Source organism: Emydura macquarii, unplaced genomic scaffold (genome assembly GCF_026122565.2).
Source record: "Emydura macquarii macquarii isolate MOO-44397 ecotype Brisbane River unplaced genomic scaffold, CSIRO-AGI_Emac_v2 contig_2199, whole genome shotgun sequence".
Taxonomy (NCBI): Eukaryota; Metazoa; Chordata; order Testudines; family Chelidae; genus Emydura; species Emydura macquarii.
In genome coordinates, this window is record NW_027132336.1 from 2,524,281 (window position 1) to 2,551,854 (window position 27,574).

General features: G+C 41.0%; 1 protein-coding gene across 5 annotated transcripts in view; it reads right to left on the minus strand.

Annotated features, from left to right (window-relative positions):
• Nucleotides 1–198: 198 nt before the first annotated feature.
• HTT (huntingtin) overlaps nt 199–27,574 on the minus strand; it is a 199,443-nt gene continuing 172,067 nt past the window's right edge. For 3 of the 5 annotated variants that reach the window (XM_067558891.1, XM_067558890.1, XM_067558889.1), the window contains 9 exons: nt 27,021–27,150; nt 22,075–22,230; nt 18,567–18,757; nt 11,219–11,333; nt 8,045–8,258; nt 7,751–7,856; nt 4,756–4,918; nt 2,606–2,766; nt 199–1,225 (listed from right to left, as the gene is read on the minus strand). In XM_067558891.1, the coding sequence (XP_067414992.1) occupies nt 1,012–1,225; nt 2,606–2,766; nt 4,756–4,918; nt 7,751–7,856; nt 8,045–8,258; nt 11,219–11,333; nt 18,567–18,757; nt 22,075–22,230; nt 27,021–27,150 (1,450 nt within the window). In that variant the 3' untranslated portion in view covers nt 199–1,011. Of the gene's footprint in view, nt 1,226–2,605; nt 2,767–4,755; nt 4,919–7,750; nt 7,857–8,044; nt 8,259–11,218; nt 11,334–18,566; nt 18,758–22,074; nt 22,231–27,020; nt 27,151–27,574 lie in introns of those variants that run through there. The other 2 variants (XR_010921863.1, XR_010921864.1) reach the window with 2 other exon arrangements.

Below are 27,574 nucleotides of genomic sequence, written 5' to 3' on the forward strand. Positions count from 1 at the left end.
ACAGTCAAATGGATCACAAAAATGCCTTCTTAACACAGTATCAACGCAAACTAGTCAATATATTCCAGTTTTTGAAGTGTTAACATACAAAAACGTGAGATGTAGAACATAAAATGTAACCTGTACATTAAGATGGAATTTAAAAATGAACATGAACTTGAGCACACAATGAGAAAATGAGGACACTACAGATGTCAAGACATTCAATAGAGTGGCTTTTTGTTCATTTCAAATTACAGCACATCTCATGCACCACACATTTTACAATTTTACATACTTTACATGATATAGAAATATTTAAGTTAAAATTTCTTTTACTGATATACTGTACTCAAATTTTAAATCCTGAGAAGAAAAAAAGAAAAGTGTGGTTATGTATGTGCACTACATATCCCATGCCACCAACACATACACCACAGTATACTAGAAAGTCCAGAGATAGAAGAATTACATGCTGGGAGTGTTACTCTTGAAAACTGGTTTCTCTTTGCCTTGTTTGGGAGAGACATTAGGAGACAATTTCTGATCTATACTACCCCACACTGTGTATGTGTATATATATATATATATATATATATATGTACAAAAATTATAAAGATTTGTAATGACTGCAAACTTGCACTGAGAGACAGAGTTTCAATACGAGATGCAACACAGTGACTTAAGTTCATCACCAGGAAGAAGAGTAATACCCGGTTATCCTGCATACAGTATTTGTCCATATATCTTACAGTTAGTAATTCAGTCTCAGGTTAGTCCCAAACATTACTTAAAACATGTACATACATCCATTTTGCACAGCTACCAAGAATGTTTCTATTACACCTTCCATGTGATTCTTTGTGGTGAAAAATGCTTCTCCACGCAAACAAGCATGAAGTATAAAACTGACAGACCCACATTTACTGCAAAAGCAAATCCTAGCTGCTTTCTGAACTTTTATATTCCTCTAAATGTTCATACCATATTCCAACTCAAGTCACCAAGTTTTATTAACTAACATCACAATGTTCAGCATGCTGTGCTTTTGTGAACATTTTGCAAGCAAGTTAGTAGGCGATGATATGGGCTTCCTGGTGATGCTACCATCTCAAACACAGATTGAAAGGCCCTTCGATCTAGTTCCTCATCTATCTGGTGTCTGTAAAAGTCTATGGCCACCAAACAGAACAGATTAATGTCCACTTGCTCCGATTTTCCCATTCTGCTGATAATATGTGGAAGACTGGAAAAGAAGTTAAGGGCATAATAATAAGGTAAGAGACAAACTTTAAAGCTTTACACAAAATATCATGGATTTAAAAAGCATTCCTGATCAATTACATTTTCACTTTACCACTGTGTAATTGTAAGTGCAAGACATCTGCCATTGCAGATGGCTTATTTCTTAGTTGTATTTCTCTGAATAACTTTATGCAACTTCCCCATTATTGTTAACTTAAAATGAGTATGTAGGAATATTTTTCACTTAGATTATATATTAGGAAAAAAAACCTCATCAGCGACAAAGTTCTGCATCACTTAAAGATCAACAGAATTGCCAATGCACAGGGCCATAAAAATAACTATCAAGGAAATGTAAAACAGTGGAGAAATTTCCATTTTTAGACTGCTTACCAAATGCCATCTTCAGGACTGATTTTCCTGAGCAGCAGTTCCTTTTAAGGTGAGAAGATTTTTTTATTAATTACATGTGCATTGGGCAATGCCACTGCATCCTACTACTAGTTGTTCCAATTACTTTGGGGAATGTTGTTCTATTGCCAGTTTAAGATTATTGTGGTTTGCGACCTTTCAGAGGAATGTTGCCAAATACAATTTTCTGGGAGGGTGGAGTGGGTGGGAAGAGGTGGAGATGCAAGGAGGGGAATGAAAGTAGATGAGGATGTTCTTTTTGGTGAATTTTACCCTAGCATTTGGCACAATGCTTATGACTAATTTTTAAAAGGAAAATAAAAAGTCACCTTGAAAATATCTGGTAAGAGGTTCTAAACATTATAGTTTTGTTGGTTGGTTGTTCCTTGCAATAAATCGCTTCTCAGTATCTCAATTCTTTACATTAAAAGCGTACATCACTAAAATAAAAGATTTTCCATAGTAATGTAAGGGTTTAGATGCAAGACTCCCCTTAAAAACTATGTAAGCCATATATGGCTGAACCTGACATACTGTTAAAAAAATTCACCCTTATCTGATATTTAAATAATTTATAGTTTATATCTCACAGTAAAGTTATAAACTATTATGGTACCCACTACTGAACTATTCCAGCTTTTACCAACTGGCATCCCTTTTTGGCAATTCAAACAACTGATTAATAGATTAAGGCCAGAAGGGACACCATGATCATCTGGTCTGATATCCCGCATACACAGGTAATCTATTTTCACCCACTGTATTGAATAGACATGGAGAATGAACTATGTTCTTGCTTCTGGAAGTGGCCTCCTCTTGGTCAAATCTGATGTACTGGCAAGGCATTGTGGAGAAGTATTGCTGCCCATGGTGTACTTTTTAAGTACATGAAGGGAGGATTTCAGTCTCTAGTGTTATCAATTCACTTTACATTTAAGTGCTAAACTCCCATAAAAACAGTTTAGGATACACTGCTGAAATCCACTCAGTGGTGGAAGCACTGACAAAAAAACAGGAAAGACTCCACATCGCCATTGCAACAGGTGTTCTCTGTGTGAAGTTGGAGAGAGAGAGCATCACCCAATCACGGACCATTGATGACTGTCCAGTGGTATGTAGTGTCTGAAACACCTGCAAAAGTTACAATAAATATTTAATGTGGGAAAAGACATGTTAAAACACTAATGGCCAGACATAAAACATACTGCAGACATATAATCCAAGATGAGTATCCTTCTGTTACTCCAAAGCCTTGAGACATTTCACTTACCAATATGGATAAATCAAGTAAGCATAAGAATATTTATTAAATCTTTAAAATATTAGATTTAGCAATCAGAGTTTAGTAGTCAAGGGCTGCCGGTCAAAAATGTTCATTACGTACATTAGATTGCCTACAAAATTCCATTTGGGTACATTGTGACAGATAGATGTATCTATGTATAATTAAAATCCCACATTAAACATCTAAGCCTTCAAATAATTTGTGTGTGATTAATTTGTACTTCAGATATTACAGAAACAGGCCCCAAGAGATTATCTAGCATATCCAGACTGGTATAACCACTGAGGAGGCTATTCTTCCCAATCCATCTCAAATGCATTATTGAAGAATCATTAAGACATAGCTATGCATGTGAGATAAAAAAGAACATGGCTTACCAAAGGTCATCTATTAGGGACTAGGACAAAGCACAAGAGAACCCCAAAATGACTTTGGAAGATGTACTCCTTGGATAGAAGGGAGTGGCTGGGGCAGGCTGTTCAAATAAATCTGTTTTTTTTTCTACAAAGGAAAAACACTGGTACAAACAAGTCCTGGGTCTGAAGACCCACACTTCTCTACCAGGTGGCAGTAAGAGACAAAAAACTCCTAAGTGTAGACGATTTTATTCTTGGTTAACTGATACCTTAGTACGCAGCTTGACGCCTAGTGAGTTATACTTTTTCTTTTAAGGTGATTTACTCTAGTTAGTGTTCATTGATTAAGGTCTTTCTACACTATGCCAAATAAACTTTAATTAAGACCATTTGAGTTAGAGGAAAAAGCCTATGGTCAGGGGGTTCTTTCTGTTGAGTGCCTCAGAAAAAAAGAAGCCTTTAAGGAGAAATTAAGGCCAGGGGATTCAGCACCCAGTCACCAGTGACAGGTCGTCTCATTAAGCAATGCTGAAAGAAAGCTAGTTTAGACTAGCTTGATCGTGAGGTGAGCTGAGAAACTTCAGAGCGCCACATCAGTTACACAGATTCATAACTTTATCTACTTTCTGTTCATGGACGTGTTGAGTGCCAATGTAGTCATGTAATACTACGACCATCGATTTTACCCTCTTTGGAATGTCCTGGTACACGCAAGTCTTTAAATGGGATCTAGGAAAGAGACTTGCAAATCTAAATTAAGGGCTTTTCCTTTATTTATGTCTGGCACACAAATTAATTTTCTAGACTAAATTGACAAATTAGGTAAAGTTGACTCCCTATCATTAACAGGCCTCTTTCACTCACTCCTCAAACTCAGTGTATAATGTGAAACAGAGTATATAAACCTTTTCTTTGCATTTCCTGGCTCTTACAATAAATTCTCCCCTGCTTTCTGTTATGAATTTAGTGTCATTGGAATGTACAATCTTCTTTGAATTTTTTATTTAATTGCTAATTAGAGGTTTTATTTATTTCAATTTGTGCAAGTAAATGTGAGACAACAAAACAACTTCAGGTCTATCTTTGAATCAATTAAAATTGGAATTTCTAATCTTGCTCTTCAATGTAATAGCACAAATATGTAAAACAATTAGCCCAAAATAGAGTCACATGTCGGTTTATATGGTTACTTTTATGAAGTCCTGCACCAGAATTACATGCATTGTCGTATTTAATATGAACAGCACAAAAAAAAAATTGCTCTTTTCACATATTCAGCTCAATGTCACAAATGGAATTATCAAATGTTAGTAGTGGATATCTTCGTAAGTGAAGAGGTTTAAATCATTTTTACCAGATGATATGCTTGACATAATACCAGCAATAGTACATTTGCAAGGAGCCCCAGTTACTGACTTCAGAGAGTGAACAGCCTTGTACCAAAAGTATATTTTTGAAAATCAATTTAAAATACACTACCTTATAAACCACAGTGGCCATGAATTGTGGGTATGGCTGCTGGTTCGATAAAAATTCTCCAATAACTTTGTTCATTACATCCTGTGGAGGGAAAAAGTCATCTAGGAACTGAGGGAGGATCCGTGCTACTACTCTAGCTTCAAAAGGAAATCCTTTCCGAATCCTAAAACAAAAAAAAAAACAAAAAACAAAAAACAAAAAAAAGAGACGGCATATATTTGACCATTTTAATTCAGCAGAACATTTGGGCTGATTTAGTCCTTATCACATTTTTTCTTGTTTTTCTGGAGCTATGAGGGATAGGAGAGGAAATATTTTCTTTTATATGTAGATAGATCTGTGGGGACTCTTCAGCACTGAGATCTAACCCTTACCCAACTGACAATCCAGGAGTTCTTCCACAGCTGTACAACATTCAACTTTTGACTGTTAGTGTTTTGTTTTTTGAAGGATAGGGTAGGGAATAAGTGAAGCTCCAGGGGAAAAAAAAATAAAAAAATTAACTCTACACCTGAGAGTACTTCACCATGTCTGAAGTGCAACTCCAAAAGAATCTGAAAAGTTGATGTAGCAGAAATGCTAAAAAGACAGTGTGTAAGTGCATGTGGGGGAATGTATTAGCACTGCTGGCAATCCGAGAAGAAAAAAATGTTACTTGTGAATTTTCTATTTCCATCCACAACATCTTTGCTTGTTGAATAAAAGAAAAATAGCAAGAAGAATGTTATGTTACAGATGAAGAGAAACAGAACTAGATGGCAAGGAAATGAAGGTTAATTTTCTTTAGAGGGCACTTTTAATGAGGAACCACCAACTGGAGAACCCTCCTGCCAAAGGCTGCATTTGTTGATGCTTGCAGATCAAGCTCATGGTGTCTTGGGAAAAGTGGACATGAACTACCATACCACTGATTTTCTCTGCAAAGGTATATATATTCTCTCTACTCCATGAGAGTAGAGTGCTCAGTAATGCCCTTTCAGACTGACTTATGAAGTCTTAAAATGCAGTCTTTTCGAAAGCATTTAGCGTTGGTGTAATTGTTCCCACTGAAGTCAGAGGTATAACTCCCACTGAAATTCATGGGAACAGTTAAATCATTGCTGAATGTTTTTGAAAATCTCAATTTGACCCTTTGTGCTACAGAACCTAATACATCTGCAGATCATCAGCAAGAGTTCTCAAATCTTTCAGTGTGGACCATATTTTAATATAGAAATTGTACTTTGGACACTCCATCAGCAATTGCTTATCATCCTTGTGACAACTACAGAAACTGATTACATGAAAAAAGAGTAATGCATTTTAAGTTGCCTTTTAAAGATATTACTTTTGTTAAAATATTGGGCTTATGCTCTGTTTCTTTATTATGTTAAAAGGCATTCTGAAAGAGGTTTTATTATGCTTTAAATAAAAACCCACAGGCACTTCGGAGTTATTAACCAAAACTGAATTTCAGTGGGAATTAGGAGCCCTAAGCCATTTCTGAGAATAGGACTCCCAAATAGGAATTTCCAAATAGGACTTCCCAAAATTTCTCCCCAAGTGACTATCTGGTAGGAACTGATGGATATTAGGAATTCCAGGATTCAATAGAGTGAGACTCATTTCTTCTTGTACCAGTAAACCAATATTTTCCAGTAGATAAAGTAGACTCAGTTTTTTGGAGTGGAGGATTGTAATGTGGGGAGAGACAATCTGGATCACATCTTTATAGTAGCCTTCTTGATTCAAGATATTCCTTTCAAAATCTAGGTAGTCAATTTTTGAGGTCTCTGAATGGGATGTAGAAGGGAGCTTTTAGACAAAAGGCCAGCTTTGGGAAAGATGATGGTAAACTACAGACATTTCCAATAAGTACAAATACCATTGTCATTTTGACCAATTTGGTGCAGGCTGGCTTTTCCTGACTAATTTCTGAATTCTCCTGGTCACCAACAGAAGACAAGTGGCAGATAGGGTCTTTCTCCCTCAAGAAAAAGTTGGGAACTTTTGAGATAATTTTGCTGGTGAACTGCTCTGTTGCTAAAGCACAGGAAAACTGAGTGTGATTATAAACTGAAAACTTTAGGGGATCACAACTGAATAACTTCCTGTCTGCTTTTGGGGGGTTTGTTACGTAGGTGAAGGGACTGCAAGGCATTGCAGCTGCACTGCAGACAGCAATGTCGAAGTTTCTGGATGCGGCTTGGCGCCCCTGGTTCCTCGGGTGATTGATATAAACAATGTCATTTATTTGTTCCAGGAGTGCCGTGGGTCCCAATGATTGATCAAGTCCCTGTCATGCTAGTTGTTGTAAAAACATACAACAAAAAGACATGCCGTACCTCAAGGAGTTTATAACTTAAATAGCTAAGGTAGAGTTGGCCAATAATGAGAACATGTATATGTTTCAACAGTTTTTGAAGGTCGGGAAACTTGGATTCAGAAATGTGTTTTATAAAAGAAAAACATACTTTTTATAGTTCTTGCAGTTCACCTACTCAACCCTCAAATGGGCATTCCTAACCTTAGCAATGGCATACACTGCAATTACTTTACGCAGCCACGGTCAAAACTACAATTTTCATCCAGATGTCCTTGTAAACTTGAATGACCATGGAAATTACATTTCTTTCTGACTACATTATAAGTGTCAATAAATAGGAGCATAAGATTGTTAGATTTTTCCTTTCTGATGATCATTCAAATATTTTACACAAGAATAAGCATACGTGGCGAGGCACATGTTTTAGATAAGCAGAGGCATTTGTTTTGTATAACATTTAGTATTAAAGAAATCTCTTTCCTATTTACATTCTTGTATGTCTGTGCTGGACCCAACTGCTTTAATGACATTGCTGTGTATGTTATTGGTACTGTATTTTTAATCAACAGCACAGTAACTATCAGCAATGACATTTTAAAACTCAAGAACAGAATAGTGACCAACAAACGGAGCCAATGCCAAAATGTGAGGTTTTTACTGCAGTTTATGCTGCAGGTTTTGTTTTCTTACCTATCAAAAAGAACGGACACCCGTTCCATAGCTACAATAACAGATTCACTGTCTGGAGTTGTAGGATTTGCATCTGTTGCTCGACTTGGACTGATTTTCTCTTTTCCTAAGCAGAAAGAAGATATCTTGTAATAAATTCACTATGGGAATACAGGTATAATTGAAAAAATTATTTCTGTCAGTAAGCTGTAAACATGTTTCATTTTCTGAAAAGCACTCTAAAAGAGCTAGATATTTTTCTCAAGAGATGTACTTAACACAGAGACCATAAATAATTGAATAATAAATCCACACCTGTATACATGCAAGTCAGCATTAACCCCAAGGCTGCCATAGCTCTGTGCGGGCTGTGTGTGTTCACTCTGTCAACACTTAGTTTAACTAAAGATTCACTATCCAGCCTAGAAAGTTGCTCTGAAAGGAGGAGTCGTTCTAATCCTCTCAGGACACAATGGTAAATAATGGATGGAGTTGATTCATCACTTCCAGACACCATTACTCCACACATCTGAAATAAGCAAGAAAGAAATCTAAGAAACAACTGATTGTATTTAAGTAAACTCTGACACCAATACACCGGTGCAGATACAAGGAGAAAACAACTAACATACAGTCATAACAAGGAGAATTGATTTTGTCTTCTCAATCAAATCCCTTCTTGGGGGGAAAAAAGTGGTTACTTACCTCACAGTAACTTGAGTTCTTTGAGATATTTTCTCCCTCTGGGTGCTCCACTGTAGGATGTGTGGGTGTTCTTGACTAGAGAATGCAAAGCAGTGTCCGAGAATCCATGCCTGCCCAGAGCAGCACCTTGTGCCTCCAAATGAGGGCACATAAGATGGCCCAGACCAGCTGCCACCCAGTTCCTTCTTGACTGTGAAGCAGAGTCTCCATAGCAAGAGGAAGGAGGGCAGAAGATGGAGGACCCATAGGGAAAAAACATCTTGAAGGACTCAAGTTACTGTAAAGTAAGTAACCTCTCCTCCTTTTTCAAGATGTCCCCATGAGTGCGCTGTTTTAGGAGACTCAAGCAGCAACTCAGCAAGGAGGTGGGTGCTTAGGAAGCAAGCCCAAGACGGTCCAGAAGACTGTCACTAAAGGTAGCATCATCCATGGAAGTATACCATCCCTGGACCATATGTAGGCAGATCTCTCCGGAGGCATGAGGCTTTGGGTAAAACATTGGTAGGTGGATCTCTTGATTAATATTATTCCAAAGAGACCATAGGGAAGAAGTGAGGATGGGGATACAGAGTAACCTTATCACTACAGAAAGTAGTAAATGGCAGGTCTGCCATAGGAGCACCAAGCTCTCCCCATTCATCTAGCTGAAATGATGGCTATAAGGAACAAAGTCTTGAGGGAGAGGTGGAGGAGAGAACAGGTTCAAAGGAGGGTTTCCTCAGAGCACTTAGGACCAAATTAAGCTCACACTGGGGAGCTGGGGGTCCTTGAGGAATCTGGCCATAGAGGGGTTGGCAAAAACTGAGACGCCCTCGATGTGTGAGTGGAAGGCTATGATAGTGGCCAAATGTATTCTGACTAAGCTCGTTGATTGACCTTGTGCCTTCTAATCCAGCAGGTAGTCTAAGATTTTGGAGAGCAGAACCTCTGATGCTGAAGAAGGGTGAAGAGAACACCAGGAATGGAAGTGTTTCCACTTCTGAAGGTAGATTTCTGGCTAGATAGGGGAACTGATTGGACCTTTTCTAAACAGGTTAGCTTTACCTTGAGAACCATCCAGGAACCATGCTCTCAACTTAAAAGAGGAAGTGTTGCATGTGACTGAGCAGTACCAAGGAAGGGTTTTCATAAAAGTCCATAACAAAGGGGACTCCAGCTCCTTTGGTATGAAAACAGCCTCCAAGGGAGAAATCTGCAGAATGCTGGAGGACTATGGTATGCAGAAATCTGAGCTGGTACTGGAGCCTGGAAAATGGTCAGTGCTGCAATGGTGAGTATTGTATGAGAGAGGCTTGTTGAGGAACTTCTCTGACTTTAGAACTCCAGTGCAGAGAAGGTGACAGTACCAAAGCATGGAGGAGGAGCCTGTGTGCATCTTGGTGCTGATAGGTAGATGGCCCCCTGTGCTATCTACTAGAAGAATTCTCCACATGCTGCTTCTTATACGGTACTGACAGCTCGGTAATGGAATCATATGGCAACCTCAGCAGTACTCCTTGAAGGATGAGAGGTCTCAGAATGAGATTTAGGGATGACCTACCCCTCTTCCTTGTTTCCCCGATAGGGGAAAGAGGCTTCTTTTTCTAAGTCATTCTAGAAAATTCTGAAGGTGCAGCTGGAGCAGCCTGGGATGTTGAGGCTGATGTACAGAAGGGAAAGCAGACCCTACTGGGGGCTACTGAGTATTCCATTAGAAGGAGCTTCAGCCTAGCATCCCTGTTTTTCTGAGACCTGCCTTTAAATCTCATATAGACCATACACTTTGATGGGACATGGGTGTCTCTGAAGCAGCAGAGGTAGCTCAAATGCCTGTCAACTACAAGGAAAAGACCTCTGGCAAGATTTTATTCCATTGTTCTTCGGCATAATCCTGAAATGGTGATGGACCAAAAAACAGAGAACTGAAAGAGTTCTGTAGCACTTTAAAGATTAACAAATTTAATTTCTGTAGGTATACGCTTTCGTGGGCTGTAACCCACTTCGTCAGATGTAAGGAATAGAAATCAGATAGGAGGGTGTAAATAGGGACTTGGAATGGTTCTCTCATTACAAGAAGTAATTGTCACTTCACACATTCTCACCTCCTAATCAATGGTTGTGAATAAGCCTCATCTACTCTAACTGAATGGACTTTGCTCATACCTACCTTCCCCATTGTTGTTCCTTACCCTTGGATGTGTGTATATATATATATATATATATATATATATATATATACACACACCTCTTCTCTGATTTCTATTCCTTACATCTGACGAAGTGGGTTACAGCCCAAGAAAGCTTATGCCTGCAGAAATTAAAGTTGTTAGTCTTTAAAGTGCCACAGGACTCTCATTTTTGCTGTATACAGACTAACACGGCTACCCCTCTGGAACTTTTCAAGCAAAATGAAAGAAAAAGTGCAGGGGGGAAGGGAGGAAGCTCCTTCTAGACCCATCCGTGTTAAAACGAAAATGAGAAATAAAATAACTAAACAAAAGAAAAACTTAGAATCTAAGTCACTATGTTAAGAAAGGCAGGAAGCTGAGAATCAACGGAGGCACAATTGTTCTGTTTCAAGCTGCATACAGACAAAAAGAAACGGTGGTGGTGGGTCCGCATCTTCTTATCTGCCCTTATTTGAAGGCACAAGGTGCTGCTCTATGCAATATGGGCCCTTGGGGACTGCACGCACATCCTATAGTGAAGCACCCATAATACACCTAAAAAGTAAGACTAAAGAACCCTGCACTACTTCAAAATTGTATCTATCTTCTGTAATCTGGAGCACTGTATAATACATACCTGTATAATTCCTGCAGAGAATTCAGGCCCTACATCAAGCGGGTAATTCTCTATCAAGTAGAATGCCGCAGCACACATCACTAAGATATGCTGTTGGTTATGGACATTTACACAGCTGTAAATAAGCAAGAAAGCAAATGATTATATCAGTAAAGAACTGGTTATTTACTGTAACTGTAGTTCAAGATGTGATGCAAACCTGTATTCCACATAGCTGTGTGCATGCCCAGCGCACCGGACCTGAAGAATTTTGCCCAGCATTACCCATAGATGGGTGACGCTCGCACTTTGTGGTCATAGCCCCACCCTGACTATATGAAGTGGCACCACCCACACACACACACACACACACACACACACACACACACACACCCCCCACTTCCTTCGCACTAAACACCCAGAAACTACACTTTAAAGCAGAGGGGATGGCAGTTGGGTTGTGGAATATACATCTGCATCATATCTTGAAGAACCAGTTATAGTAAGTAACCGTTTCTTCTTCGAGTAGATGCAGCCATGTACTCCACTTATGTGACCCACAAGCATTACCCCCCATAGGGAGGGGCTCACAGTCTGTTTAAACAAGGACTGCCTTCCCAAAATTTGTATCTACTCTGGATGCTGTGGTAATGGCATAATGGTTCATAAATTTATACATCAATGACCAAGTGGCAGCGCTGCAAATATCCAATATTGAAACGTCTCAAGAATGCTATTGATGTAGCTTATGCTCTTTCAGAATGAGTTCGCACCCACAGAGGGTGTGTAGCTAATGCTGTTTTGTATGTAGTTTATGCAGGAAGTTATCCACTTAGAGATTATCTGTGAGGAGTTTGCCTGTCCCTTTATACAATCTGCATGTGACACAGACAAGGCAATTCCCAAAAAGGTCAGTCCTGTCCAAATAAAAGGCCAAACCATTGTCTGATTTTCAATGTATTAAGACACTGATCCCCTGGAGTTTAATGCAGCTTAGGAAAAAAACAAGCAAATATGCCACCTGGTTTAAATAAAACTCAGAGACCAAAACACAAATTTCAGGTTCAACTGCAATGTTGATTTGTCTTTGGAGAATTGTGTGTAAGGAGGCTCTGCCAGCAAAGCCTTCAGCTCAGACACTCTCCTTGCAGATATTATCACCACGAGGAATACAGTTTTTTGACATGAGAGGAAAAGGGCATGATGCCTGAGGCACATATGGAAGTCCCATGAGAGCTGCAAAGACTATGTTAAGGTCCCACACCGGTTTCCACACTGGCGAAGGGAGAGGAAGGATTCCTGTCAAGAATCTTGCCACCTTCAGCATTGTAAAACACCAATCTTCCATGAATGGGGTGGATGAAAGGCTGACACTGCCGCTAGATGCACCCTCAATGAGCTAAGCACAAGGCCCAACAACTGAAGACGCAATAAATACCCCAAGATGTCTTGGATACTAGCTCGAATTGGCTGAACTCTACGGGCCAATGGTCACAATGAAAAATACTTCCACTGTGCTGAATAGCCCATTCTGGTAGAGGGTTTTCTATTACAGTACTAGGAGGACCTGTCAAACAGCTCCTGAACATAGTCCTCTCATATTCAACCTTGGAGCAGTCGCACCGTGAGATGCAAGAAGCTGAGCCCAAGATGCAGAGTGCGACTGTCATTCTGTGTGAGCAGGTGAGGATGGAGAGGAAACAATATGGGAGGCTAAATCAACAGCTCAGAAAGGTCAGAAAACCAGCACTGCCTTGGCCATGAGGAGGCAACTCGGATAAGCTTGACCTGGTCCACTTTCAGCTTGAGGATGACCTGTAGAACAATTGTGATTGGAGAAAAAGCACACAGGAAAGCCAACTACCAGATGAGGTGGAAGGCATCTGTCAGGGAGCCTGAGAACAGGACAGATGGCATTTCCTGCTGTCCCTTGCAGCAAGCAGGTTGGTCATCAGGATACCTCATGCTGCAAAAATGACTCGCAGAATACAGAGCTTCAGAAACCTCAGTTTCTCGAGGTATTATCTGTTGAGGCCATGCAGGTCCAAAATGGGCCATAAGCCCCCTTTGGCCTTCAGGATTAGGAAATACTGGCAGTAAAACCCCTTCCCTCTAAAGTCTCAAGAAACTTCCTCCATAGCCCACACTCATAGGAGGGATTGCACCTCCTGGATGAGGAGTTTCTCATGAGGGGGAGACCAGAGAGAACTGTAGAAAAGAACAATGCCTCATGGTGACTGCCGAAACCATTGTCTTGGCAGCTGAACTGGCCACTTCCAGAACTGCCTAGAGAATGGTTCTGGCCACGTTCTTATGCTCATCTAAGAGAGCCGTGAACTCCTGTCTTGACTCCTGTGGTAGAGAGTCTAAATTTAGATAAGGAATCCCAAAGATTAAAATCGTATCTCCTGAGCAATGCTGCTGGTTGGAGATAGGTAGTTGAATGTTATCTGTCGAATAAACATTCCTCCCAAAAAGATGTAGTATTTTGTGTCCTTATTCTTCGGGGTAGCACTCGACTGGCACCGGATCCTGACTCTGGTACTGATCCCGATACTGATGCCCAGGAGATGGTTCTCGTTCATTTGCTGCAGTGACCACCAGAGACACAGGGTGGGTTGGGGAAGGAAGATGCAAGTACAGGTATTTGAACCTGCTCACCAGTACATAATACTTTTTCTCTGCCTCGTTGAAGTGGGGGCTAGAGAAGACTATGCTTGGCACAGGACCTTGACTGGTCCCATCACTGCCACGTTGATGGGCAAGTCCACCTTGGAGGGAGTTGCTGCAGCCAGGATGTCAATCAGGCTGTGTGCTGACTGAGTTCCTCGATTTTTAGACCCAGGTTTGCACAACTAGCTTCAGAAGATCCTTATGGGCCCTGAAGTTGTCCTATGGAAACAGGTTACTGGGTCTCACAATGGCCTCATCTCGGGACAAGGAGGAAGCTTGTGCCAGAGGAGGGGCTCCTTCCTCTTCCTCTTCTTCCGCCATCTCCATCAGAACCATCTCCTGGGTGCCAGCACCAGGATCAGTACCAGAGTCAGGATCCAGTGCTGAGTAGGAAAGGACAGTAGCCCCCACAAGGTCCAGCAGTCTAATAGACAGCCATCTGTCCAGGATCCCCTTTCGGTCACCCTCCTCCCCCGGGCAACTGGCCAGTGGGCCACTGGCCAATGCAGTGGCCATACTAGAGCCCCTGGGGGTTTCACCAGTACTAGGCCCTTCCTCCCGCCACTCCTTCTCGGTGGCCTATCCACCGGAGTAGTAAGGTATTCGTGAGAGATCCCGGGCTGAGACCTCACAGGGAATAGAACTAGTGACACTTCCTGTTGTGCCTGGTTGCAAATAGTTGTGCCTTGGGAGTCTCCAACTGCTGGAAAACCCCTCTTGCGATGTCCAGGCAAAGGGATCATTTGTGGTGACTGGCAAAAGACCTGATGAGGCGATCTGCCTGCTCATTCTATGCTCCCAGAAGGTGAGAAGCCTCAAGATAGATTGAGTGAGCTATGCAGAACTTCCACAGCTGAAGTGCTTCTCGACACAGGGAGAAGAGTGAACCCTGCCTGTTGAGATAAGGACATGGCTGCAGTGTTATCCATAAGAACCAACATACTCGTCTGTAATGAGAGGTAGGAATGCCTGACAGGCCAGGCAACTGCCCTGAGCTCTCTGATGATGTGAAGTGAGAGGTCTTTTGAGACCAAAGGCCCTGAATCTTGAGGTGCCCTAGGTGAGATCTAGCCTAGCACTTGCGTGTCTGAGACCAGGGATATCGATGGTTGGAGCAGTGAAAAGTGAACACCAGTGCAGTTCACCAGCAGGTCCAGCCACCAGTTGAGGGAGGCAAGTACAGTAAGAAAGTACAGTAAGAACCAAGTTCAGGTGGTGGTGGTGGTGGTTTGGGGAGTACACAAAGCCAGCCAAGCCTCGAGGGGTCTGAGGTGTAGTCTTGCACGCTGCACTACATATGTAGAGGAAGCCATGTGATCCAAAAGCCTCAGACAATTTCGGGCTGTTGTAACTGGGTGTCCCTTCAGGTGCACTATCAGGTACATGATCATTTGAAGCCTTCTGGAAGGAAAGCTCTGGCCTGGGTAGAGTCGAGCACCATGCCAATAAACTCTATCCTCTGTACTGGAGTGAGGATGGACATCTGTACATTTATTAGCAGGCCTAAGGCCTGGAATATCAGACTGTATGTGGAGGATACTAGATTCTACCTCGGCCCTGGATTGGCCTCTGACTAGTCAGTCCTACAGTCCTATGGGTAGATTTGCACTCCTCATTTCTTTAGGAAGGCCGCCACTAATGCTATGCATTTTGCAAATATCCACTGAACGGCCGAATGGGAGTATCATAAATTGGTAGTGTTTGGTTCACAACAAACCTGAGGAACCTTCTGTGGCCCCAGAAGATTGGTGTGTGAAAATAGGCGTCTTTTACTGAGTGCAGCATACCAGTCCCCGGAATCCAGGGAAGGAATAATGGAAGTCAGGGAGACCATGCGGAACTTTAATTTCTTGAGATAGTTGTTGAGCTGGCGCAGGTCTAAAATAGGTCTGAGACCACCCTTGGCTTTCGGAATTAGGAAATAATGGGAGTTAGAACCCTTTCCTCTTTAGATTTTTGTGGAACCCCTTTCATGGCCCTCACCCGCAGGAGAGCTTGAACCTCTTGGGTGAGAAGTTGCTTGTGACAGTGGTCCCTAAAGAAGGTCAGGGAGGAAGGATAAAACTGAACTGGAGAATATATCCCATGTCCACTGTGTTCAGCACCCAATGGTCCATAGTGATACTGGACCATGAACGGATGAAGTGGGACAGGCGGTCCGCAAATAAAGGGGGAACAGGATTTGGAAACATGGGAACTGGTACAAAATCTTCAAGCATCCCATCAAAAGGCCTGCTTGGTGCCTGCAGGATGTCTGAGGTACAAGGAAATGGTGCTCTATGCCTAAAGTCCATGCTACTTTTCCTGTCTGTTTCTTGCAGGGTCAGTGGGGCAGAGTAACGAAAGGACTGCTGAGGTCTGTAGTGCTTCCTTGAAGTCGCTGGGGTATACAATGCCAGGGACTTAAGGTCACCCTGGAGTTCTCCAGATCATGAATCGTTGCATTAGTCTGCTCCGAAAAGAAGGAAGCCCCCTCAAAGGAACGCCCTGGAGGATTTGCTGGACCTCCTGCAGGAAGCTGGAGGACTGTAGCCATGAAATCCTATGCATGGCTACTTTGGAAGCCATGGACCTGGCTACTGAATCTGCTGCATCCAGAGCAGCTTGCAGGAAAAGCCCCGCTATGGATTTCCCCTCATCTACCAGCGAAGAGAACCCCAGTCCGGCATCTTTGTGGCAGCAAGTCTTTGAACTTCAACATGGAGTCCCACATACTGAAGTCATATTATGAGCCATCCCCAGCAGCTGTGCAAACGAATCAGATGTAGACTCCTTGTTTTATTGTATAAGTGAAATAGAGGTAGATATAGACTTTTCTTTACTGTTATGATAATGGTATAGTACTGTTTAGTGTGGCATAAGTGAACTCCACCTTGTTAGTTTCTTGAAGTAAACCATTTCCTGAAACTTGTACTACTGAACCTAAAAATATCTTAATAAATTCTCTTTGTGTGAGAGAGTGAGGAATGTATGTGCAGGGCATAAAAAGACACCAACCTAATCTGCTCTGACAACAGAAAGGGGAATGAAAACGTCAACTGCTATCCTGACCCTGAAGGCCAACGAATGCACATCAATGACCCTAAAGGGCAAATAAATAACCCTAAAGTACAGAAGGATCCACCCTGGGAACGAACGAAGTAGAAAAATAAGAGAACAGATATTATTGCAATTAGCTGGTGATTAACAACCATACTAAACCTGGAGGCAGCATGACACAGCAAGGCCCAGAGATTTACATGAGAGTCAGCAAGTATAAAAGATGGAGTAAAAACATGAAAACTTCGGGTTTCGTTCCGCAATCGCCATCTTGGCGCATCGGATTTGCGACCGACAGAGGCCTGGCTCCCTCCTCGTGCCTAGCCTAGTTGGCCACTAGGCTGGCTTGAGCAACACATAAAAAGACTGGTAATTATATGACACCAGCTTGCAGAACTTCTTGGGTATGAATGTATGTGAATGTGACTGCTTTTTGATAGTCTTACATTTACAATAAACGTGGCATATTGCCTTGTCCTCCTGAATAAGATCCTGCTCGTCTTTTCTTTTCTAAGTATAACAATATCTGCCCAACAATGCCTGCTGGTTAGGGATCCTAAAGCTGCGGATCCTGGTCTGCAGAGATACACAAATTCTACAAACTGTCTAAAAACCAATTAACTGTACAAAGACCACTGAGAACGCTTGCTGAGGCAAGAGGAACAGTTCCTGTTACCATCACAGGTGATAAGGAACTAAGGAGGCACGGGGTTGGCTGGGCCCATTATACTGGTGCTATGAGTGCACAGCACCACAGGGTGCTCAAGCTGACCGGATGGGTACCACTGAGGGAAAAATTACTGGTGACTGTGCTCAGTGCCAGTACACACCTACAGTAGAATGGATATGTGCAAGCACTCGAAGAAAGATTATACCCTTTATGACAGTGGTTTCCAACCCTTTTTCATTTGCAGACCCTTAAAAAAATTCAGATGGAGGTATGGACCCCTTTGGAAATCAGTCTGCAGACCCACAGGGGTCTGCGGATCACAGGTTGAAAACCACTATTCTATGGTAACAACCACCTTTCGCAGAACGCTTAGACTTAGTCGGCATATCCCTATGGATCTGCAGACCAGAGGCTGAAAGTCACTGCTTTATGATATTAAAGCAAGGCAAGATTTTGTAATAGTATACTCAAGCAGGACTGAATTATTAGACACTGATTTTTCTCTCTTTCTTCAAGCAGGTGACTTCTGCAAATCAAAGCTGAAGCTGGTGGCAAGGGACAATAGTAAGCATCAGCTACTATTATAACTCATGATCTGTGGATAGAAACCTTTAGTTTCCAACCTGAGAGTCTGTTAAATTTCAAAATGGCTCGAGGAAAGGAAAACAATGCCCATATAAAAATAAAAGTTGACCATTCACCTCAATCTTGAAACCAACTCTCTTTTTGAGGTTCAAAACTGAAACTTAAAAGCTTTTTGCTCAGGCCTATACACTTTATTTTTAATTAGAATCAGAAGCAAAAATAGTAATACTGCAAGAAATGTAATTAGTATATTCTCAACTTAAAAGTCTGCAGTCTTTTCAAAAAGCTTGTTTTAACAGACCAAGAGATTGGCTAAACCAGTATATTTCTAGATGTTTATTCTACAGCTCAAATTGTTTTTTGCATTAAAACACAGCAAAGTTTTAAATATGTAACACTTACTGTGCTATCCCTCTCAGATTGGAAAGCAAATACTCGCTGATAATTGGAATGAGTTGTTTTGCTGTTTCATCAAGCAGGTCACACTCAAGGATGTAAAGAATTCCATGAAGAGCTCCAATCCGACTTGGCATATTGGTGCTGCGTAGTGTTGATTCCAACAGACGGCTTACTGGGTCGGCTACAGCTTTATCCTAATGCACATAAACAAAAACGTGCACTAAAAGCATTAGTGGACCAATGCACCATTCTGATGACTCGTTATAACTGGAAAACTTCTTATTAGTGAACTAAAGAGCAGAAAAAGTACCATGAACCACAAGTTTACATAAAACAGTACTTAGATAGCTGAATAAAATATTAAGAGAGATTTGAACAAGTTAGAAAGCTGGTTTATTCTGGCTTGCAAATTTAGTTTAACTAAAAAGATTGCATCTAATTCTCACTGTAAATCGTCCTCCCCTAAAGAGATCATAAAATACTTCCATTGATTTAATGTTATCAACTTTTTGCAAGTTAAATGGTAAACTGCTGCACCAAGATGATAACATAATGTTGTCATACTTGGAAAAGAAATTATGTCATAGATGTATAATCAGTTTAGGGGAAGCACTAATACTAGATAGGTATGGTCCGCCATGGATGCAGTTTAGGATGTTTACATACTAAGTATCCTTATATGTAAGCCTTGAGCACCAAGAAATTTCTAATTTGTCCATGGTCCTCTAAGTTGGTGGATGTGAGAGGAAGAATGCTACTATATGAAATAGCTGTGTCTCCAAGGTCTACATGTAAGGATTCTTGGCATTTAAGCATTCTAAACAGCATCTACGGTAAACGTTACCATGGAACACATTATCATGGAATCTCAGCCACTGGGACACACTTTTTGATGGTCCAGTAAAACACCTGTTACCCTTGGCCACTAACAGTCACACCACTTCCTCCACACAACCTTAGTCCTTGAGGGTGAACATGGTATTAGAAGATTGTAACAGAAGCTGAGAAAGCTCGAAAGCAGGTTATTTATATTGCAGTAACATCCAGAGGCCCCAATCAGTGATCAGAGCCTCACTATGCTAGGCACTTATAAACATAAGACAGTCCTTGCCCCAAAGACAAGAGACAGCAGGTGGACAGAAACAGACAGTTGGGGGGAGAAGGGGTATCTGTTCAAGGACAAAATGAGACAATACAGTTAAGCATACAAAACCAGATGCCTAACCATTGTCAACCTTTTCGTACACATCACAGAAAAGATTTTAAGGAGGGCAATGAAGTGGCTTTATGAAAGTTTACAGGGAGATGTTGACGACAGCAACTTTGCTCTCAATGAGCTTCATTGATGCAATGAGAATTTTTAGTCGAAGTAGTTGGGGTGTTGGTGAAGCTGGTTTCTGCACCATATATTGGAGGATGTATTTCCATCTTTCACTAAAATGACTTTCAGGTTTGGAGTCTTATTGGATCTATCACTGGTCAGGCACTCTGGTAACAGCAGCAGCTCAATGGTACCATTCACTATCTACAACAGATCATGGGACAATGCCACTCACTCCTAGTGTGGACCTATCAATGGGCCTCCATGCCCTTGTCTATAATGCACTTAAGGACTACAAAAAGTCCATCCTAAACTGCAACCTAGTTCACAATGCAACTGTCACGCTGGCTGGATTGGGAGAGGGGCATTTATTATGTTGTGTGACATCAATATGTCAAAATCATTATAATTCATGTAAAATATGCCATTTCAGGTACTGTTAGAAAGGCTATAATATGCTAAGTAAGGTGATAATACTATGTTCATGTGTTATATGTGTAATGCAAGTTATGGAACCTTTTTAGTAAAGAGCATAAAGTTTAAATAACTGGTCTCTTTACTGGACCTAGTGGCTGATTGGGGGCCGGAGACTGAAATGCACTAAAGGGGGCTGTGTGTATTTGTATTTTGGGCTTCTTGATAACCAGTGTGGGAAATCAGAAGCACTGTTTGTGGCTGGTGGGGAAGCCTAACTTCAATGTCACCCATCAGCACTAGGAGAATCTCCTCTCCTTTTACAGCCTGCCCTGACCTTAGCATTTTCAGGTGGCCGCCGTAGGCACAGAAGGGTCACAGCAACTACCCAGCTCCTGAATGGCATGAACCACTAAGTACACCAACCTGTGCTCAAGTCTCTGCAAAGATTTTCTGTTTGATTTGGGGGAATAATTGAAGGTGCTACTGATTATCTTTAAAGTTCCGAATACTCTGGTACTTAGCTATCTGAGAGATGGCCTCCTATCCTATCCTTTGCCATAGCAGTTAAAAGTCAAATGGAGGCTCTGGCTGGATCAGACGAAAGGCTCACAGTTTTACAGAGTTTAATGCCAGAAGGGACCATTATATCATGATTCTAGGATGACCTCCTTCATATCACAGGACCTTAAAGTTACCGCTGTATTGAGCCCAATAACTTGTGTGTGACTACAGCATATCTTCCAGAAAGGCATCTACTCTTGATTTTAAGACACCATTTTCCTTGGTGGTTTGTTCCAGTTTTTACTGTTAAAAATTTGTGCCTTATTTCCAAATTGAATATATCTGGCTTCACCTTCCAGGCATCTTGCCTCTCTCTGCTACGTTAAAGAACCCTTTGATACCCAGCCTCTTCTCCCCATGAAAGTACTTCTACAGTAATCAAGTAATTTCTCAATTTTCTTTTTGCTAAGCTACACAGTTTGAACTCTTTAAATCTCTCACTGTAAGGCATTTTCTCCAACCCTTGAATCATTTCTGAGACTCTTTTCTACACCCTCTCCAATTTTTCAACGTCATTTTTAAAATGTGGACACCAGAACTGGACATAGAATTCCAAAATCAGACTCACAAAAGCCATATGCAGAGTCAAAATCACAACTCTACTCTCCTGTTTATACATCTCAGGATTGCACTAGTTCTATTTGCCCCAGCATTGCAATCGGAGCTCAAGTGACTTGTTGGTCCACTATAACCCGATCTTTCCCAGTCATGGCTTTCCAGAGTACATTCCCCATTCTATAGAGATAGCATGCATTCCTTGTTCCTAGAAGTATAACTTTGCATTTGGCTGTATTTATATTCATTTTGTCTGAATGGGCCCAGCTTATCAAGTGATCCAAATTGCTCTGTATGACTACCCTGTCCTCATCATTATTTACTACTCTGCCAGTTAAGGGCCTCTCCTCTGGAATTCATTTCCCAGAACACTACAAACTACAAATCTAGCAGTCTTCAGGACACAATTAAAGACACTGAATTTAGCCTTGATTATTTTAATTTAATTGTTAAAATTATTTAAAAAAATGAATGGATGAGAAGTAACTAAAAATATATAAAATATGTATGAAACTACCACTATGACAAGTCCTTCCTGAAAACATGCCAGTTCTTCATGGCCGAAGTGCAGCAATTCCAGCATCAAATAGTTGTAGCAAACCAAAAATCGCACTATATTCACAAATTTGCCACAAATTTTAAGTAACAATTTCTTACCATTCCAAGAACAGCAGCTGCTTTACATGTGGCTGGTACCAAATACTGAATGAGAATCTCATCTTCTGATGGATGCACCTTCCGCAATTCTGTCAGTGTTGTGTACATCATCTCAAATTGATTCCTTTCTGTGAACAAGTCAGACACTGCCAGAAGCTGTGAACATGATAAAAATGGAGTAGAAAAATCAGTAATCATCAAGTAAAAAATATTAGACTGTCCCCGCTTAATGTAACCGCCAACAACAACAACAACAAAATAATCCAACTCCTTTTATTGTGACGTGTGCTATAAAAGGTTTTAATTTGAAAGCAACAGTAAAATCAGATATAGCCTAATCAGGCACTGGCTTAAAGAGGAACAGTCAAACTTTAAAAAGACAAAGAATCCAAGCTACTAGAAAGACATTGCACACATTTTACAATAAAACATTTAAAATCAATTCTTCTTACATACTTTCTAAAAGCAGAGTTTAGGATTCTGTATCTCTTAAATAATAGTAACACAACATCGTAAAATGCTCCCTGCTTTGTTTTAGGAGTTGTGGTTACTGTATTAAAAGATACACCCAGAAAGAATTACATGGGACATCCAGTCTAACATTTATGCTGAATTTCTCACTACTTTATTCAATGTATTAGCTAACTCAGTCTTGAATATGTATAGTGGTGGCGTCTCAAACATATCTTCATGCTCTTTTCTACCACCCAGGTATTTTTACTATTAATCACATATCCCTGATGAGTCAAAAAAGGGACTTACCTGTACAGTAACTTGGATTTGAGATATGTTCTCAATATGTATTCCCTGTCTGATGCAATTGTGCCCCAGACTGAGATGGGAATGTTTTGGCCAGTAGTACCCATTGGGCCATGCCTACAACCTTCATGCTGTTGAGCCTCCTCGTTTGAGGGCAAAAGTGGGTGGAATGACCAACAAACCCTCAGTTCCTTCACCAATGTGGAATTCCAGTATTGTTAGGCACTGCAATAGCTGGGAAAGGAGGGTGGGCTGTGGATTACATAGACATCTGGAAGAGCTCCAGTCACTGTACAAGTTAAATAACTTCCCTTTTTTTCTTCAAGTGCTTGTCTATATGTTTTCCACATCTGGTGATTCATAAGCAGCAGACAAAATAATGGAGAAGGGTACTTGGATTCTAACTACAACTACAGAATAGCTATACCAAATTAAAGCATCAGATAAGAGATGGCTAGTCTGCACTAGAATTGCTACAGTGGTGCAGCTGTACCAATGTAGCTGTGCCACAAGCTCTCCCATCAGCTTAATTACTCCACCTCCCTGAGCTGCAGTAGCTATGTCAGCAGGACGGCTTCTTGTGCAGACACAGCGTTGTCCACACTGGCGCTTAGGTTGCTGTAAATTATGTTGCTCAGGAGTGGCTTATTCACATTCCTGAGCAACGTAAGTTTTACTGAAGTAAGCGCCAGTGTGTACAAATCCCTTAGTAAAGCTATGTATCATCTTCCAACTAGCTGTCTTACATATCTCAGTTATGGGATGTTTCTGAAACGAACTCCAGAAGCTGCTTGTGCTCTTGTGCAATATGATGCACTAATATGCCCTGGAAGTACATCTGTAGCGCAAGTTCTCTCTACATCCACTAACCACACAGCTTTCATGTCAGATAGAGATGCCAGGTCTGAATGAAGTATTTTTCCCTGTTCCTGGCTGACTAAGTCCTGAACGAAAGAGCTATTGGGGGACTATATGGACAATCTTTTGAACTCTTGGCTTTTGCCTTGTCAGGTAGTACTGGTACCCAAAGAATGATTAATCCCAAATCCTGCTTGATCTTCCTCAATACACATGGGATCAGACAGATGGGAGAGAAGGCGTAATATAGATCAAGAGTCTATAGAATCAGAAAAGCATCTGACAGTGAACTGGGACTCTGTCCTCCCGTGGAACAGAAATTTTTGCACTTGTTCTTCTTGATTGCAAACAAATCTGTGCAAGGAAAATTTCACTGGTCAAACATTAACCTGATGACAGAATTCTTCACAAACCACTTGTGGCTGTGTTAGAAATATCTGTTCAAGTGAACTGCCAGCGTGTTCTGAAGATATGGCAGGTGGGTTGCCAAATCGTTATTTGGTGTTAGATATGCCTTACCACCTAATAATGTCTTTCTTGCATAGACAAATGGATCTGGCTCTTCCCTGCTTATTTACAAATATATTTGTAGTCATCATTTGGATGCTTGTCCTTTGATGTGGCAGAGAAAACCCATATAAGGCAGACTCAGTGCTCTGAATTCTAGAACACTGACATGTAACTGAATCTCCTCTTTGGACCACCAACCCTGTGCTCTGAGATAGCTAGGATGGGAAACTCATCTAGGCATTGAAATATCGGTCACTATATACTTCACAGGAACTGGTGGGGAGAAAGCTACATTCTTGCATACTTGATGTGGGTCCTTCCACCAGTATAACATTCTTAAGACTCGGGGATTTGAATCTTCATGTATATATTGTGAAGAGGTGGGTCGGTAAGAAGATCACAACCACTCTGATAATGTAGATGAAGTCTGGCGAATGCAGTCACAAATGTGCATGAGACCACATGTCCTAACAGGCAGACATGTACTTACAGGTCTTTGAAGATTTTCTTGAAGTTGGTTGATCAGAAGAGACATGTTGAATTTGACTTCTCCACAGCAAAGATATATCAGGGCTCCAATAAATTATACTTTCTGAGTAGGAGTTAGGGAAGATGTGTCCTTGTTTATTTTGAGCTCTAAACCTGTAGAAGATACTCAGCCACATCTGGAGACAATAAACTGAATCCTGTCCATGGCTTGCTGGGGAGAAGTTTCTTGGACCAGCAAGTCATCAAGGTACATTAAAATGCCTCACTTCTTTAAATGAGCTGCTACTGCAGCCAGACATTTCACAAATGTTCTTGGGGCTGTTGACAAACCAAAAGACAGCACTCTGTATAGAATGTGTGTGAGACTGACCAAAAACTGTAGATATTTCCTGAGTGCTGGATGGATAGAAACATGCATCCTGGAGCTCAAGAGCTGCAAACCAGTCAGTGCATCTGACAAAGTAGGTTGCAGCCCACGAAAGCTTATGCCTGCAGAAATTTGTTAGTCTTTAAGGTGCTACAGGACTCTCATTGTTTAAACCAGTCTAGAGGATCTAACGTGATGATTATTGAGGACAGAGTCACAACCCAGAACTTGAATTGGCAGATAAAACTGTTTAGATCTTTTAGGTCTAGGATGGGATAAGGCAACAGACAGACTATAAAATAATGGGAATAAAAGACCCTCCTTACAAATGGAGGAGGAACCTCCTCATATTGCTTCTAGTCTCAGGCGGGATTGTACCTCACAATGTAATAGACTCTCAGAAGAGGGGATTCCAGAAAAGGGACAGAAAAGGCAGATGGGTGGTAGGAAACTCTTGAAACTGAATGGAGTAACTTCCTTCATATTATCTCCAGCTCTCACTGGCCAATGGAAATATTGTTTCAGACTTCCTGAAAACTAAAGAAATGGTTCCCAAGAAGGATGGGGAAAGGGTAAGGATCTTCTAAGACTTGCTGACAGCTCTCAAAGTGACAGTCAAATTAACTGCTTCAAGGAAGGTAACAGTATCATGGTAAAGGTGACAATATGTTAAACATTATTGGGAGGATAGGCAGACGTGACAGGATTATGGTTATGCTGGAAGGCATTAGTGAGTGCCAACAACCAGCTTTGATCTACAGACAACTGAAAAAGTGCTTGAGGTTGTAGCTGTGCTGAAGAGATGGCAGGGCTTCATGTGTCCCGTATTTCCCCCTCTTGCTTTTCTGATTTCCCCCAAAATCAACAAGGCTCTGGCCACTGATGCCTTGATCAATTCCAAAATTCAGGGAATTGTCTGTTGCAGCATTCAGAAGTTATGATGATACATACTGACAAACACAGAAATACCTCATCAGTCCTCTTGGCCAGCCCACCAGAGATCTCTAGAACTAAAAGCATGAGCTGCTACTGCTCGAGCTACTGAGCCAAGGGCTCTGTAAATTGCGTTTGTACCAACTCATTCTCTATTGACCAGCACAGAAGTGGATTGTAACACACTCACAAGTGGGTTATATAAGGCCTTTGCAAAAGCTCAGGGAGGAACCCAAGGGCATGAAAGAGCCTAACAGACGGTGCTAGACAAAACGACTCTGATTAAGTGCACCAGACATGGAATACATACAGACAAGCACTCAACTTTTCTTTCCTTACCCGTCTGGCTTACAAAACCAACATCAAAATTAAAATAAAGTAGTTTTGGAGCCCAAATGAAGGTTACTGGTTGGCAACATTATGAACCCAGATTTCCAAAAATGCACAGTACATTATCTTTGCAGCAAGAGTGTCTCATCCTAACATTTTCTAAGACTATGAATACTTGCCTCAATTTACATTACCTTGAAAGTATTAGTGGCTATCATTCCCAGTTCTCCATCTCTCCAGAATCCTAGATTTCATATACATTTAGTTCCCTCAGTCTTTCATCAGATGCTTCAATAATATTCTTAGTGCATACTTACTTCATTTGTTCCTCTGCTTTTTATATTTTCTCCCTCATTATATTACAGGATAAACACAGAATCCTGAACTCTAGTCTTAGTAGGTAGGCACGTAAAGGAAGAATTTATTTCTCAAATATTCTTTTTATAACATTTATTTGTAAGTTAAGTTTACACATTCTACTATTAATGAGTGCTTGAACAACTTAATATATTTTGATCAAAAGCTTTCCCATTGAATTTTAAGTTAGCGCTATGATTGAAGGATATATCATTACATCAATGACGATACCTACAGAAGTCAGTTTTTCTGTATATTAGGAAAAGCTACTTTATAAACTCTAACCTTAAACATACCATGAAGTGCACTCAATTATGGCACAGAATTTATTTTTTAGACTTACTGATCGCACCACTTCACTAATCAGAATGACTGGTGTTCTCTTGCTGGGATTTGATGGCAATATCCACTGACTGTACAGTTCAAGCAAGAACTGAGAGCAAGAATGTATATCAACCCCAGCCCGGTGTTTCCTGCAAAGTTCAATGAGCAAAGAATTACAATCACTATATCAGTATGTCTTTTCAAAGTAATTAGAAAAGCAATCCTTACACAGCATCAACTTTATAAAAGGCAAGAAACAGTTACTAACCTTCTATAGCTGTTGTTCTTTGAGATGTGTTGCTCATGTCCATTCCAAGTAGATGTATGCACGCAATGTGCACAGTTCACCAGAAGGCTTTTCCATTAGTAGTTCCCATAGGGTCGGCTCCAATGCCCCCTGGAGTCGTGCCTCCATAGCGCTCTATATCATGCCCTGCCAACGCTCCACCTCTTCAGTTCTTTCTTGCTGGCAGGCTCTGACAGAGGGGCAAACGGGTGGGTCTTGGAATGGATATGAGCAACACATCTCGAAGAACAACAGTTACAGAAGGTTAGTAACCCTTTTTTTCTTCT